Below are 17312 nucleotides of genomic sequence, written 5' to 3' on the forward strand. Positions count from 1 at the left end.
TAAGGAAACATTTAAAAGACGCATACAAAAGTAATTCAAAAGGAAATGTTAAAACTAAAGCAAAATAAGAAACCCATGAAAATTTAGGTACTATGGGACAGATCTGAAGTAAAAGATAGTGACATGTGTTCACTTTTTCAATGGGAAGCTGTTTTGCCTGGTGATGTCTTCTTTAAGCTTCAGGCCTCAGCCACTGCAAAAGTTCAGTGATTGCTCCATCAACTCTTTACCACAGTTCAAGTAAAACATCCTTCTGCTTTCCCTCTTCTTCAAAACTCAAACGTCATCATCCAATCAGTGATGTCCCATAATTCCTACCTTTTACATGTTTTTTATTTTGCTTTATTATTATTTTTTTACACTTTATTTTGATTTCTGGAAACTGCATTTGCTTTCTAGAATGTTTTTTTTTACTTTTAGTTTCTGGAATTTGTATTTCTAGAATCTACATTTGTTTTCTAATATTTGTTAGTTTCATTAATTGTCGCTGTGATCTTTAATATGGTTTTACGTTGAGTGATTAGCTAATGTGATTTGTCCTTCAGGGCCACCGTATTAAACCCTGTTGATAAAGAATCTTGTTTGTTTGTCTAGGCGTGTAACAGTGACCAGTATGTGGCTGTTCCCCGGGCGGAGATGGTCAGGATGCTCGCAGAAAACGGTAAAATCTTTCACTTTGTTCCTTTTTTCTGTCAATAATTCTGTAAGACGCTTTCACTTGGATGTTTTGTGGTTTGTAGAAGTTTTTTTAAATATAGCTTAAAAGTTCTTCTTTAAAGAATCCTTTTTTATTTCTTTTTACCTGCAGGATATTTGCAAGAACATGAGAACTCTTACTGCACGCTAGAGAAATCCTGTCAACAGGAAGATGACACGCTAACCCCCGAAGTGACCCCTGAGCCCCCCAGGTATGCCTCACAGTGTCGCTGGGCCTCCCTTTCAGGACTGGACCGCGACACCCTGACCTTTCCCGGGGGGTCACCCATCCAGCTCCACACCGTCCCCCCAGCCCTGCTGCCGAGGATACTGCTGTTCTATGTCTGCACCAGATGTGGCAAGGTGTTCTGGGAAGGGTCTCACTTTGACCGTGTCCGCTCCATGTTCCAGGAAGTCTTACACGTAACAGATGAGGACAGCGTCTCGACTGAGGCGCCCCTTAAGGCAGCGCTGCAAAACTAACCTAATATAGAGCTTCTACTGTTAACCTGGTCCTGAAAGAAACTAGAGAGAGAACATAGAGAGTGTATTCCTACTAAGATTAAAAGTGAAATTCATCAAATCACAAAGTGCGCAGGTGTTTTGGTCCATTTTGTTTTCTTCCAGCTGTTATACGTTATAAACTTGGTCTTCTGCACAAAGACTGTCTGCACACCTCTATATGTTCATATTTCAAAATGAGATTGTTGTGTAACGCAGCTACATTTGTGCAGTATGGATCAACGCTTTGAGGTTATTCTTCCTGTTTCTTTTTTTTATCATGTAAAAAACTAATTGCTAAGAAACCACAGGTGATCTTACCTTTTTTGTTGCCACTTTTAAATTCTTTCAACAAAAACAAGAATTTGCCCTCTGGCATGTTTGCACAGAATTCTTTTTTTTTATGTCATGATCAACAGATTACTTGTAGGTTGTGCAAGATCAGCAGTTTCACTTGCTGGATAGCTCGGTTTTCTTAATCTCACCTTTTTTTTTCTTAAACCTGAACTCTTATACAATTTTGTGCAACTCTGTTAGAGTTTAGTAGCATTTTAATTAGATATCAATATTTTGATGATATTTGTTTAGTGTTTGGTAATGTTTAACTAAAATTTTCCCTTTTTTCTAGAATCATTGGTCAGAAATAAATGTCTTCACTGTTAAACTGTGTTGGTTGATGAGCTAATAAACTTCTCCTGGTTTCATTGTTATTTTCTGACAAGTATTAATCACTTGTGGCAGCCAGCAGATGTTCTTGATTTTTGGTGTTTCTAAATCCACTAAGCAGATGGTGAAGAGGTGAGGGTGAACAGATTGATGAGATCATCTGAGCTTCACTGATGTCTGTCAGGTGTAACACTAGCATAGGAGGTTTCCTGCTCCCAGGCCGAGCACCAGCAAACCAGCACATACCACAGAAGCCCTTGATATTTGTCCATCATTGAACACACGGGAAACCATAAAAATGACATTCAGGTCAACGTGTTTTGGTGTTTCACAAAAATGTTCTTGGTTTTTGTGGTGAAGAGCGTCCTTGCCAACTATGTTAAGAAAAGAATCGGCAAAAGTTCCTGATGATCAAGTGTTTACCAGATGATCTTCTTCTTTCATTTTGATTTAGAGCTGTCTAAACAATTATTAAAGTCACTTGAAAGTTATTTCCAATTTAAAGCGTGATTTATTTGACACGTAAATAGTTTGTTGCATAACCTGATAGACAATGCAAAACTTAATTCTCCGATGCAAGGCTCTTCCAGGGTAATGGGAATGATTACTGACAGGAAGATTAATGTTGTGATGCTGCGTGTGAGTAACTGAATTTTTTTAATCAGCTGATGATTAATGACAGGTCTGACGGAGAGAGTTTCCTCGGATGAATGTGGCGTTCCACGCGGGGAGAGCAGAGAGATCCAGGATTACTTTTTGTAAGGGTGGACTTTCAAATTGTCAAGCAGAGCATGGTAGCTGTTCGCAGGTCGGGATCAGTTTGGATTAAGTCCTCTTGAAACATTTGAAAAGCTTGACAAAGCAAGTCACTGGGTCGTTTTACAATGTTGTGGGAATCTGCAGGGGAAACAATGTAATCTGAAGTGTGACAGACTTTAACTAGATGGTAAATTAACAGATGTACGAGTCATGACTTATGTCTAATTTGTTAAAAAGTAACTCATAAAAGCAGTTTTATTTTTACCTCTGAGCTCACATAGTTGATTCTATGAAGATGACTTCTGAATTACATTTAAATCTTACATATTTCTATATAAAAACTAGTTTGGACAACCCATCAATATTTTATGTGTGAATTTATTTGTTATCATTCAAAGAACGAATGCATTTTTTGCCAAAATGACTATTTTTCTTTTTTTTTTAAAACCAAAATAAATTTGCTAAAATAAAGTTTCTAGAATAAAACACATCAAACTTTATGAAAACAAATTTTTTTGACAGTTTTTCAGTTAATTTAGCTCAATATTTCATAGGTTTGGTGGAAGCTGTTTGAGGGAAATATTTCAGTTAAACGTTTTAAAGAAAATGGCACTTTATATTTGGTCTTTCTTTTAATTATTTCTCCAAAAAATAGTTGCTTTTTCCCTTTCCAATATGACTGATGGTGTCACTTCAAGGTTCCCTGGAATGTCAGCTCAATTATTATTTTTGTGTGTGTCTGTAAAAATTCATTATTGATGAAGCAAACTTAATTAAAAAAATTCTTAAGAATGACATTTTAAAGATATAAAATTACTCTTTAGTTTTCTTTAATTTGTCACTGTGACATATGTGGAATTGAGAGCTTCAGATGTTGGAATCGAGGCACAAAAATATCGGTATAGAAAAACAAAAATGGATTATCACTGTTCTTATTTTGACAGCAGGGACTCCAAAATAAGAGCTGACAAAAATGTCTATCCTGAAGAACCCTTCATTATAAAGAGATTTTAACGACACTTTTCCTCTCGTGCTGACTTGTGGATACGCGCGAATCTTGGCTCTCCGCCGCGCGCTGTTGCAAAGCAGGGCGCACAGTGTCTAAACTTGCTACTTCTGTCAAATATTTTATTGGATCGCATACAAAGGGAACCTTATAGCTCCCTAACAGCCTCCGTCCCGTCCTCGTCGGCGCGGCCGCAGCTCTGCAGAGCTCCGCGCTGCAGCGCTGTGTTATTTGATCCCCGCTCTTTGCTGGGAAGAAAAGCTCGCCTCTTTCCCACGCTCTGAGGACACGTGGTGTCCGGAATGAATTGGTTGCAGAGGACCCTCCCTCCCTGGTGTCACCGTCATCTCTCCCTCACCTCTCTCTTTCTCTGCCATGCTTTCCAGCATACATTAGAAAGCAGAAGCGCAATTAAGTAGCAGCCCTGATGATAAATGAAAAAAATACATATCGACGCCATCTTCAAAGGAGATGTAATTTTCGCTTCCTCTGTGCGCGTCTACATACCTGGACTCTCCAGCAGCGAGCATTCCGGGAAGGCTCCCCCTCCCGTCCTGTGTGGCCCCGTTGCCCTGGCCTCGGCGCCAAATCTCGGTCCAGCGCACAGGGCTGCAGTATTTCCCTGCTCTGCACTCCTGGATCTTACTTCTTTATCCATATGAAAATATCCTATAAGTATTTTTCGGCAAACCAGATTCATAAACAGAGCCCATGTCCATAGTCTTGGTGTAATTGCCTTTAATTTGAGATTCGGAACAAATCTTATTTACGCGACTTGTGCGTTTTTACGCACATTCGGAATGTCCAGTTGGTGTTGAAATGTCATATTTTGGGGGGCGGAAGGAAGTAGTTTGATGGCCCATTAATTGAATTGGAAAAGTGAGAGCTATTTTATCTGCAACTAAATGAATGTATGTTGGCTCCGTCCCAGGCTCACATTGCTCAGGAACTCCAAAGTGAAGCGCAAGTGTTGGGGAGGGTATTTGAGGAGAAACTCATCCAGCGGAGAAACTCTTGGCTCCTGCGGTCTGTGCAAATGTTTTCCAAGTGTCCAGACGCGCTACAGCTTAAAGCTGTGATAACGGACAGATGTTCCTAATTTTCCGGAAAATGTTCCGCACCATCCAGTAACCTTAGACAAAAGAAGGAAAACATGCAGTTGTGTGCTTGGGGATGTGATGCTGGGGATCAGGGAGAAGTAAAGGCCTAAAAAATGTGTGATTTTTTTTGGCACGTTGTAAAAAATAAAATAAAACTTTAGTGAATATTAAACGGAAGCAAAGCATACCATAATTTCATTCCTGATACTTGAATAATTTAAAGTTGGGTGTGTCAGGCCACAGTTTGGAGCTTTGGAGCTATTTGTTTCAGAACCAATCGGAAATCATAATACTAGGGGTATTATGATGGACTATCCTCCAAAAACTGAAAATGTAAGGGAGATGGCTTATTTCTGCTGGTTGGATGAGAAAAGTGAAGTGAGTCCTAGAGGGATCAAGACACAATTTTCCAAAACTTCTTATACACAAAGATAATCTCACAATGACAAAATGTTTCAAGTTAGAAACCTTTTATTTGTCAAATTAAAAGAAAATGGACCACAAAAGCAGTTTCCATTGTTCGAAGTTGGTAAATGTGCCAAAACATACATCCATTTAAAAAATATTACAGAAATAAAGTGTAGTGATTAGTGATTTGGCGTTGGTCAACTGTTGAGGGCCTTCCTTTCTGGCCTGTAGACTCCAGTTCCTGACTTTATTTAAGTAAACTGGATATTTGTAATAAGTTGAAACACTGGTGTGCCCTGGTGCCAAAAATATTGGATCAAAACGCGTTCATTCAAAAGAATTTGCTTTGCTTTGTCTAAATGTACCATAAGCCTAAGGCTTTAGGTAAAAGTGAGTTTAGAATTCTTTTTGTTTTGATTTATAATCTCAACATCCATTTTACCACGTGGTTTGAACATTTCATTTGCTTTCAGTGGGCGTTTGTGGACTTCAATGAACTAAGACCTTCTAACGAGCAACAGGTCGTGTTTTGTTTCAGGTATTGTTTCTGATTCAGCATTATTTGTGGACTCCTGATGGTTTCCCAAATTCTCGCAAAGTGCGCATTTGTGCAGGCTTTTGCGGCCTCATATGTGCGCCAAATGTACTGTTCACAGTGTGTGTGTGTGTGTGGGGGGGGGGGGGGCGAAAGCCGCCAAACCATTGGAGCAACTCAGAAAGTGTTACATGGATAAACAGACCTCAACTCGAGTCCGACAAACGGAGCAAAAAGCGCGATGGAGACTTTAAGACCTTGCGGTTTTCTTGCGTTTCTGCTCCCCCGCCCCAGTCTTTCCGTGATTTTAAAGCTAATTTTCTCTGTTTAACTGCACTTCTGCATTTCACCTCTTTTCTTCTGTCTCTCGCTCTCCCACACATTCAGACACACACACAGGCGCTCTGTTCCCACGGTGGCCGGGGCAGCTGAGCAGCGTGTCAATCTGCGCAGAGCGTCACCTTTTTTCACTTGCAAAAAGGAAGTAGTGCAGAGCTTTTGTTATTTGAAGTCCCACCGTCTAGTCGTTCTAAAAACAACTGCACTATATCCGCCGTTTATGATTTAAACAGCCACCTATAATCTCCTCCTCAGAGGTGTTTTTACATGGGGAGACATGAACGGGAAACCCAGTCTAGAGTGCAGTTTATTTAAGTGCCATTTGGTTCAGGGGTTATTTCTATTGTGAGAGAACACGGGCGGTTTAAAGTCTGCTGACCTGAACACAGTCAGAGGAGATGCGTTTTTTATCTCCATGCAGCGCATTGAATTGATTATACTTGAATTTTTTGGGGGGAATATCTTCTTGACCACAAGGCCACCATTAATTATTCTGTATATTTAACGTGTTTTGTTACATCGATGCACAAACAAAAAAGCATCCACAAAAAATCAAATTTAACTCATTTTTATGGCACGAAAAAGTTGTGCGTAAAGGGCGCGCGTGTTTTTACGCAATTTAATCCATAGTCTACATTTTAGTAATATTTGATACTTTATTATTGTCATAATTAAAAACAGAGCCCTACAATTCTTTATATTAAAGAAGTGTGCTTTAGTAAAAGCAGATGTGCAACTTCAATAAATGTGTTTTTTTTTTATCTGTTTCATTCATCCGATGGATTAACTCAATGAAACTGTTGCTGGAGTTCTCCCTGTCAGTGAAAGGTATCTGACTTCAGGAACAGTTGATAGTCCTTTGGATGAGCCTCTGCCTTCTCCTTGGAGAATGTAAGTCCGTTTCACGGAACAACCATGCAGATCGGATGTAGCATAATATTGCAGCAGGCGGCTTGTTTAATATTGTTGAAGCACCACTTTTTTTTGCCCCCTCCCGCCCCCTAAGGAAGACCACACCCCCTACCTACAGATTCACAGGACCCAGTCCTTCCCTCTAACCGAGCCGGCAGCCTATTACCTCCTCGGTACTCCGCCCATTCCTTTACAGACGATTCTTTGGGAAGGTATTGTCATGCAAATAAAGGACGCGTAAAATATTCCCCCGGAGCGCAGCGCTGGGCAGAGACTCACACGGACCGCGAGGAGGACTCAATCCGGGGCCCCACGGTGGATTTGTATTCTTTGCGTCGCTGCGGAGCCGTCCATCTGTCACAGGTAAGTCAGAAAGCTGAGTTGGATCGCAGCTCCACTCATTAGAGGCAGAAAACTCACAGGAACCCGTGCGTAAAACGAATGCGCACTGAGCTCCTCTCCCTCATTGTCGGATGTGGAGGAATGTAGGACAGCCTGTTGATGTGGATTCGAGGTTCACGCGGATTTCTTTTGTTGTGTGTGTCATTCTCAGACCCGCCGGCCTTATAAGCAGCGACGTACAGCCAGGAAGCAGGTCGGGCCGTTGAAGGAAAAGCAGCGGGAACATCGAAGCTTTGTGGAGAGGGTGCTCATACTTACACAGTCTCCCCCCTGTGAATACGGTTCTGCCTCTACGCCATCCCCTCAAGTAAACTACCTGCTGCTGCCACGGGAGGGAAGCTATAACTAGAGAACCCCGGATCGCTTGAGAGCATCCTTTAAAGGGGATTTCCTCAGAAATTAACATTTTGCACACCAAGTGTGCCGTTTCTCTTCTTGTCCTTTTTGGGATATATACACAGTGCTCATTTTCCTCCTTTAGAACTTAAACGTGCCTTTAGAAGTTGGTCATCATCCAGTGTAACTGTGGCATTCTTACCAGTCCAGAGACGCTCAACAAGGAGAAGACGAATAACTTAAGCTTTAGAGCGCAGGCAGGATTACTTCTCTGCGAGCCTCCAGCGAGCTTCAGCCATGAGCCAGGCGGATGTGTCGACTTGCTCCGCACCGCAGAGGGTGTTCCAGGAGGCGGTGAAGAAAGGCAACACAAAGGAGCTGCACTCGTTGCTGCAGAACATGACAAACTGCGAGTTCAACGTCAACTCCTTCGGGCCAGAAGGACAGACTGCCCTGCACCAGTCCGTCATAGACGGCAACCTCGAGTTGGTGAAACTACTAGTGAAGTTTGGGGCAGATATCCGACTGGCCAACAGGGAAGGGTGGAGCGCTTTACACATCGCCGCCTTCGGGGGCCACCAAGACATTGTGCTATACCTCATCACCAAGGCCAAGTATTCCTCTGGTGCGCGGTGATCTGTCTCTGCTGTCAGGTAAAAAACGAAAAAGAGAAAAAAACTATAGAAAATTTAACAGCAAAACTTTCAACATAAAACTGCAACGCAAAGTAAAAGCCAGGCTACAACAAAACCAGAACAATGGCCGTTAACAGTTGTGCCAAATCATATGTAAATGACATTTAAATGAGCCTGCGCCATAGGCTCCCCTCACTGCAAACCAAACGGGGTCCGCTCTGCACTCAAGAATCTGCTACTAAAGCAGTCCGTTTCGGTGAGTTTATTGGTACTAAAGCTTTCTTCTTGAATGTTCCTGTAAGACCGTGCGTCCCATCACAACAAAAACCAGTCCGCGCGCATCCATCATCATCATCATGCGCACGTTTGGATTCCAGAGTGCAGATGGCCCAGTTTTTTCCCTGTGTCCTCGACCTCCGAATCTCAGCGCAGCTGAATAGTTTCTTTGTGGGAGTGCAGATTTGACCTGCTGCTCCACATTATTCTGTAAAGGACCCCCCCCCCCTCCTCCTTTTTTAAGTTATTACATGTGAAACACGGCACTTGACGCTACACGGCTGCATGCTGGAATATCTGAAAGGAAAGACGCACGAGCAGAGGGGTCCACCTCTGATGGTTGCCAGAGGTTCACTTTCCTCAAAAAAAAATCCACTGATTTCATTTTTTGACATTCAAAGAGCGGCACTATAGTGGCTAAATGTTGCCATCTGACACCATCAATGTTGTGAAGTACTGTACACAATAGCTTTACCTTGTTTTCAAAGGAAAAAGAAGAGACAGTATAGCTGAATGCGCTCTGCAAGAAGACCTTGCCATGCTGGTGTCCGACTTTTCAGGCCAGTGCGACCACTTTGTCAGTGGTCATTGTGTTATTATAAAACCGCTGCTTTTGCTTTGTGTCAAAAGAAAAAAAAATTGGAATTCACTTTATATTTTCCTCTCAGTATTCTTTAACATCCTAGTTTTCACTGTGAAAGCAGGCTGGGGTTTTTATTTATGAAGGTACATTTAAGAAGATGCTTTTTTTTTTTTAATTATGTTGTGATTCTTTAGTGTAAAGAAAGTTCAAGAGTGTCTCAAGCTGCTCCAGACTCCAGTGCCACACCCTCATGCAACAAACCCAGACATCCCATACCGCTAAAAGCTGATTTGACCCTCTTTTCCAACTAAAATAACTGTTTGGTTGCCTGTTTTTTTCCCAGCTACCTCGACTAGAAAGTATTCTCAAGTTGCTTTTGGAGTGTGAAAGGGTTTGTTGTAAATGTCTCTGTTAAGACAGGACTTCATTGCAGCAGATGCAGCCGACCCACCCCTGCATCCATAAGTTGGGACATCTTGACACTACCAACCAAACCAGTGCTGATAAGCAAAGCATCACATGGTTCTCTTTTTTTTAATTTCTCCATCATGCATGTTTCACTCTCTCTGCGGCCCCACCAGCTCGTCTTTGTTCTGTTTGTGTCATGCATGGAGTTGCATGACTTCTATAAAATGCAGGGAGTTATATTGCACAAAAAAATACGGAGCCTTGTGCGCCCCCAGTGTTCATGTGGGTTTACTTCAGGAGCCAAGGCTTTCGAAGAATTACTACTACTGAGCAGGACCCTTGTACTTGTTTGAGGACGAGGACTTAAACAACACATGACTGTTGCAGGATGTCACATAAGAAAAAGAAAAACAGGTTTCAAAATTTGCCTCTTGCATTTTGAAAGTCATAGCACCCTAACATTTGTAACAATGCTGCTTGTATGTTTCTTTGATACTTTTATTTTTTATAGCCTACTGCAAAAAAAAAAAGAAATGAAAAAACAGCCAACAGTTGCTTTCATAGCAGCACTGGTTCCCCTCATGAGAAGTTTTTTTGTGTTGATGTTGTGAGTGTGTGTGTGTGCGTGCGTGTGTGCGTGCGTGCGCATGTGTTTAATGGAGTGCTTCTCCTGAGGCCGGTGTTAAACAGTCATCAGGACTGAGAATTTCCCACATTCAGAAAGGCCTGAAATCATAGTTCCTCTTCATTTTCAGCAAACTTTGGTGTCAGGCAACAAATGAATTATGCATAGCTTGTCTTAAACTTGATTGTTTTTTTTCTTTTCTTTTCGAATATTGCACTGATGACTGTTGTTGAGAAGTTGGCTTTTATGTGTCAACATTTAAACTTTTTCTAAATAGAAAAAAGGTGAAAATGTCCTCAAGTGTGTATTACTTTGTGGGAAAAAACACATTTTTCAACAAAGATTGAGTGTATCTCTGTGATTGGGTGTATGTATATTTACATATGGATATATATATCAATGCTAATGATGATATCTTGGGGCACTTTCTTTTCTGAAGTGCTGTCTTCCTGTTGTGTTTTGCTAAAGGGGAATAATACATTTGATGGTAAGATCATTGTAAGATGTTTAAAATTGCACGGTTGTGCAGTTATTCGGCTCTCCAAGTCATAACATTTATGACGTACAAGAGCCAGCTGCCGGATTGGTCAAACATGAGTGATGTAACTTTTTTTTTTTTTTAAATTAAAAAGAAAAAAATTTTGAAAAGACAAAAAAAAAGAAAAGTCTAAAAGAATAAGTTTTGACTTTTTTGGGGGCCAACTTTTTGGTTTGTGGTCTTGCTTCATTTCAAGCAAGGAGAAAACATGAATTTTTTTAATGAGTGATGCAGATGTTCCATCTTGTCTGATTTTGGATATAAATATATCTAAATATAAATATATATATATAAACATATATATATATTGTTTGTATTCTTTTATTTTTGAACATTTGTAACACTGTGATGATGACGTGATGTCACGTGGAGATGAGTGCTGTATTATTTTTGTACGTTTGTGTACAAGCCAGTAAAGTAATCATTAAACTCAAGTTGTCTGAGTATTCACATGTTTGTTTGTTTTTTTAATTTACCTTCTCTTTTGTCCCCCGTCCTGTTGTATTTTTCATAAAAACTGGTTATAAAGCACACTTTTTTACACACACCCTGTCTGTCTTCCGAGTCGGGCCCAGCCCAGATCCCCATTCTCTCCTTTTGTCATTCATGGCCTCATCCTTTCACTGCCTGCATAAAAGGAGTGCAGTGCATTGTGGGTAGTCTCAGTTTAAAGTGGGGTCCCCTCCCCTGTGTGTGTGTTGTGGGAGAGCTGGTTTTACGTTACCCACACACTCACATGGAGAACTTTTCCAAAAACACTTCTCTGCCGTGTTCAAAATTGCTGTATTTGTGTTGCAGAATTGCAATTACTCTGTGATTTTTTTACATTTGGAATCAGTTGATTTTGCTAAATAGTCAAAAGTGCATCAATTATCTGTCTGCTGATTTGGTTTTGAATTAAAGCATCTTAGCTTACTATTCAGACATTTGAAAAACATGAAAGAAGCTGCTTCTCTGTTCGAGTTGATCCTAAAGTGACAATACTTAATGTTTTGCAACAAAGGGCAAAGGTCATCGTAATTTCAAGTTCACCCTTTTTTTTATTGGTAGTGTCACAGCTGTTTTTTTCCCCTCTATGTTTTATTATTCGGTGAGCACCTGATTTCGGCGGGACGTAAAGCGTGACTCATGTTCACGTGGTTTCACAGATGTGCCGAGGTGCATCCTGTTCAACAGAGCAGCTCTCAACTGCTCGTGGGAAAAGCAGCACACGCGTTGCACTTGCTCACATCAGGCATGTTCGTGTTGCAACATCTGTGTTGACAGTTTGAACTGTGACTGTTTGAGTTGACACAAAAGGATGGGGCGGGGTGCAAGTGGGATGGATGTAACGGTTGTGGTTCAGGAGTTTTTCGCGTGAGAAAAGGTGAAGTGTCTTACCTCTGGTTTTCTCTGACGTGCAGAAAAGATTGTGGGTTTTGGTGAGGAAGAAGAAAAAGCTGTTGAAGACCTGGCTTCCTGAGCTGCGGGCTGAAACTCATGATCAGCACTGATCGGACGCATTCCTTTAAATGTCAGAGAAGTTTTCTCCTTTAAACACAAGCCCTGCTGTATTTTGACACTGTGGAAGCCAGAATGGGTTATCTGACCCCCCTTCCAAACTCCCTCTCAGTCTCTCACTTCTGGAGGATGTTTTGTTGAGCTGGGTTCCCATTGTTCACACTTAGTTGGCTGGCCTCCCAGGGTTGCTGCTGGCTGCTAGGCCCCCTAATAGGTTCTTCGTGTGCATTGGCTTTCCCTGCGCATCTCAGTCAGACGTGGAGCAGCTCCTGCTCTTGAGCCAGACGAGACAATTTGCTGAGGAATTCAAAAAGAAACAGTAATCGAAGGAGCTCAGAGGGTTATTTCAACCCGGAACTCATTGTTTTTTAGTGTTTTTGGTTGTGTTAAATACCCACTCCAATGAAAACAGCGTTTTTAGTGCGTTTTTGTGGCATTTTTCTTATGATGGGGGACATATATAAAGAAAATTAGGCTTAAAACTGTATTTCTGAGTATTTCTGTATTCAGATAGTTGAAAATCAGAAGCAGGGGGAGAATGGCGCTTGAAAAAGCTTGTATCAGTAATGCAGAAGATACAATCGGCGGGTCACAAACTCCCTGATGCATCCATGTGCAGACAAATGGATCCATGTACCCTTTTTTATTTTCCCAGTTTGAGCTGGCATCTGTCTTTAAACTGTATGGCTGGATACTGTTTGCCATTTTTGTTGCACCGATTATGTTACTTTGGTGTTGATGAATTTTTGCATCAACAGGCGACAAGGGGTGGAATGCATTCCTAACTAGTCATGAATGTTGATGTGAGGGGCTGCAAGCTAGCAGAAGAGGATGTAAACATATGGATTATGGGAAATATGGTGAATTTACTCTGTGGCCATGATCCAACTCAGAGTTGAATTTCTAATGAAGTCGCGCCACTCTTTAGAAACAATGTCCTAGAAAAAAAACACAGTTTTTTTTATTTTGGCTAAAACCGACAATTTTAACTAAAAGACCACCGGAGACGCTATTACAATAGATGTAAAGATGATTGGAGTGGGACTTTAAACAAAATAAAATTGACAAATGAGCATTTTTAGGGTTTTCATATACAAAAGCTGCACTTGTGTGAATGTTTTCCATCTCTATTCAAAAAGTTACTGATGAGATGCTTTTAAAATAATACCCTGCATGTTAATTTCCTATTGGAAAGGAGATGAAAGAGAGAAGACAACAGCCTCTAACAACGTGCAGGGTGTAAATAAATACATGTTTTTACGTTGGTTTGTTTTTGCTTTTGGAACTGATTATCAATGCTGACTGAACCAGTTTTCAAATGATTTTGATGTAAATTTAGTTTTTAGCACTTTTCGTCCCCAAATTATTTTTGCTGAACAGTTGTCATGGAGTTATGCATCACTTGTGACTTAACTGCTGCTGGAATAAAATGCTAAACTTTGAACTATAAACCCAGAATTTCAAAGTAAAACTGGAGGGATTAAAAGAATTTTGTGTAAAGAGAGCACGCTGACGTTACTATCTACGTTATATCTATTTTTTCCGTCTTTACAGGATAAAAGTTAATGCTTTTTGCAGCAGACAAAGCCATCTCTCATCTCACAAATTTTGTCCTTCAACTTGATCTCCTTCTGTCTTTCTCTGGTTTGTCTGCACGTCTTTCGGATGCAACAGCCCAGAGTGTTGACAAGATGATGAAACTTTCATTTAGCCAGGCAAGGTTTTTGTATCTCTTTCACAGGACTGGCCTGACCAATGTAGGATCATCAATCAAGCTAACAAGCATGTTTTTTGGTGCACGTTTTGTCAGTGGAGCTTAATCATGTCGTTTCCACCACCCACCTGCTTTTAACTCAATTAGGCGTCTAATGAGGCAGAGTAAGAGAGTGCGTGGGTTGCAGGTCTGTAAACAAGTTTATGAAAACTAATTGACTGTGACATAGCGAAGCGGCAGCGCATGCATGCATTTCCTGGTCACAGCTGTTTGGCAAAATGTGCAGGGGTATTTATTTATATATAAAAAATAATCAGATATTATTAAGACCAAGGGCAAGACTCATTTTTTTCACCAAAGATTTCTTATAAAGTTTAGTTTTTTTGTGTGCTGAGATTACCTCTAAGAGTCTCACTTGTATAATGCTTTTCGTACACAGAGGTAACTCAAACTGATATGCAGAAAGCTTTTGAAGCATAAAAAAACATCCACAACATCAAAAATGCAACTATCAAAGTGCAGCATGTACACTTTGCAGCAAATGCGCTGGAAAGATGACAGTTAAAGTTTGAAATGAAATTTGAATAAAGGTAATGACACATTTGAAATAATCAAAAGCTGTTTTCACGGGTGCAGCTAAAAGCAGCTTCAACATATTTGGTTCTGACTCCAGCTTTTGATAACTTCTTGTACACAGTAGACTGTTAGCCTAACTCCCAGGAGTTGAAGACCTAATTCATCTTTTTAAAGTCTTATCAATAATGAATCTTACAGGTTGGTTTAGTTGTGTCCATGTTCATCCACTGGATGGAGATTTTCTGTCTTCCTTCTTGAATTTAAATGATGAAAAGGAAGCATGAAGTGTTTCACTCCCCATGCCTCAAAGGTGTTCTAAAAACTGCAATAAAGCAGGACAAAATAAATATTAAAATCTGCTGCTGCCAATCAAAAAGTTATGCTAATGTTTCAGCTCCTATAAAAGAAAAACAACTGATTAAAAAACAAATCTCGCTGCACAAAGTTGTTAAACCCATTCTTGGGTTTCTGTCATGATAAGAAACCCAAGAATGGGTTTATTTTTGGTATAAAAGTTACAACATGGGAGTCAATGAGGAATTGCTTTCTTCCCACACCTGCCTTCAGTGGTCTTTGGTGGAACTGCAACTATTTTGTTTGCTTAAATTTAAAAAAAAATCGCTTGGTTGTGGTCTTTATGACTGCTCTAAAACTCACGTCTGAATCTATGTCTTTGCATTTTCAGATGATTACATGAGAGTTATGATCATCGATAAAAACAACGCAATTCTCCCTACAAGATAAGACGTGACCTAACTGTTAGACCGTGCCTGATCTTATCCTGTTTTTTAACCAATTAAGAGGATTCAGTGGTCCACGATAACAAGAGCTGCACTCCAATAAAGCTGCATAAATAGAAGTTTGAATCTTTATTGACAAGGATTTTGTTCAGTGCTTTATTAAGTGATGTCTCAATGCTGCAGTGTTTTCTAAAGCTGGACTAAAATCTGTGAGTGTTTAAAGAATTCTTAGTTGTTTCACTCTGTCAGGCCAGATAAGAATACTATAAAAGGCTATAGTTTTTCTTTTTTAAATAATCAAAAACAGCAGAGTGAAGTATCTGGGGAATGAGGTCTTGAAACCTAAACAAGTAGGACTACTTGTACCTTGATATACTGATTTGACTTCTAAAAGCAGCACATTGTTAAAATAAGCAGCAGAAGTCAACCAGAAATCAACCACAGAGGTAAATATTATATGTTTTACCCACTATATAGGACTGAGTATTTTGCTTTTCATCTGGTTAGGGTTGGGGTGTATCTTAGTTGTCATTCAAATGAGATTGGGTTCGTGCCTTGGAAGCACAACCAGTCACTGAAATTAATGAGAATGACTGTTGCACAAAAAAACCCAAACTTATGTAACATGTGAGTTCACTAAAAATGGAAAAGCTCGAAATGTTTACAGTTTTCATGAAAGATGGTGCAGCCTATTTATTTTTCAGTCCTACAGCTTTGTTTGAACAGAGTGTTTAATTCTAACTGTTTCAAAAAACTCTGACACCACCCATTGGATATTGCAATGTAGAGAGGAATCCTGACATAGGAAGGACCTGCATATAGTTAAATTGCACTTTATTACCATCTCAGAAGGCCTAAGGTGTTTACAGTCACAGTCTTTACTTTTTTAGTAATTGTGGCAGTCTGCTTGTGTAACTCCTGTTATACTATGTATTTTTAAGACAGTAGCTATTCAACAAGGCTTTTCAAGGGTTATGAAATTTAATTATCAAGCAACATACACTATTGTAACCCTGGGAGCAGTGGATTTGTGAGTTTTTTGCTGCCACCTTAAGTTTTCTCTCTGCTGAGCTCCCAGGCCTTTTTACACAATATGTGAACATTACAATCCAGCTACTAATTAAAAAATACACCCCCCTAAGATGCAAATGCACACGTTATATCTGTGATAAAATGAAATGCCAGAATTTGAATGAACACACACACTCCTTTTCTCACACAAACGTATGACCCTAAAGCCAGTTTTGGGGTGTGAAATCTGAATTTTTGAAACATGTGAGTCAAAGGGAAACTGTTGCTTCCAGTGGTCTTTGGAGGAACTACAGGCTGTGGTGCTTTCTCCCTTGATTTGACATCAGAGCTATGGCCACATGTCAGTGTTTTAAACTTCTGTTTAGTTTAACCCTTGTGCTATCTTAGATGACCCCACCCTTACATTGACGTATTCTCCCTACCATGACAAAGGTGGATAAAGGTGGAAAGATTTCATGTAATCCATGGACACCAGTGAAGATCACAAATCATTGAAGAAAAAGGGTTCAGCCACCGTAGGGTCTAGTGGTTCTAGATGACCCCACTCCCAATGTTAAAGTGCCTAGGATAGCGCAAGGGTTACTTTGAAGTTTGTAACGGAAAAAAAATAGTTTAATGACGATAAAACTGGAAATAAATTTGATCATGACTAGTTAGGAATGCATTCCATCGCCTGTTAATGCAAATATTCATTAAACCCCCTCTTCTCTAAACGAATCCTCATGTAGCATCCACTTAAAGACATTTATTTTCACAGCTGGAAATAAAATCAGGCATCAGAGGGTTAAAAGATAGATTGAAATAAATATCCTACAATTTTAAAAGAACAGCACTGAATATAACGTCTGCTTCACAGAAAGGACAAAAGGGCTATTTGACAAAAAGTGTTTGATGGAAGCGAAGTATGAAAGAGTGGAAGTCCTCCCACTTCATACTGTTTTAACACAAAACCATCTTTCTAAGCTTTAGCCTGGGAGAGAAAAGAGTCCAAATAAAGTTGGACTTTTATCTGAAAATGTTTTGTC

The 17312-nt window shown here is 40.1% G+C and overlaps 2 protein-coding genes across 5 annotated transcripts in view; both read left to right on the forward strand.

Moving 5' to 3' along the window:
* exd3 (exonuclease 3'-5' domain containing 3) overlaps window positions 1-1907 on the forward strand; it is a 47469-nt gene extending 45562 nt beyond the window's left edge. For all 4 annotated transcript variants that reach the window (XM_078955794.1, XM_078955795.1, XM_023960627.2 and 1 more), the window contains exons 20-21: window positions 595-661; window positions 809-1907. In XM_078955794.1, coding sequence (XP_078811920.1) covers window positions 595-661; window positions 809-1179 — 438 coding nt within the window. In that variant the 3' untranslated portion in view covers window positions 1180-1907. The remainder of the gene's footprint in view (window positions 1-594; window positions 662-808) is intronic.
* Window positions 1908-7815: 5908 nt separating this feature from the next.
* nrarpa (NOTCH regulated ankyrin repeat protein a) lies at window positions 7816-11175 on the forward strand. Its single transcript, XM_078955797.1, has one exon. It carries the CDS (start codon window positions 7958-7960, stop codon window positions 8294-8296), a length of 339 nt encoding a protein of 112 aa, XP_078811923.1. The 5' UTR covers window positions 7816-7957; the 3' UTR covers window positions 8297-11175.
* The last annotated feature ends 6137 nt before the right edge of the window (window positions 11176-17312 follow it).

Source organism: Oryzias latipes, chromosome 12, assembly GCF_053564925.1.
Source record: "Oryzias latipes strain Hd-rR chromosome 12, Olatipes_Hd-rR_3.1".
Classification (NCBI taxonomy): Eukaryota; Metazoa; Chordata; class Actinopteri; order Beloniformes; family Adrianichthyidae; genus Oryzias; species Oryzias latipes.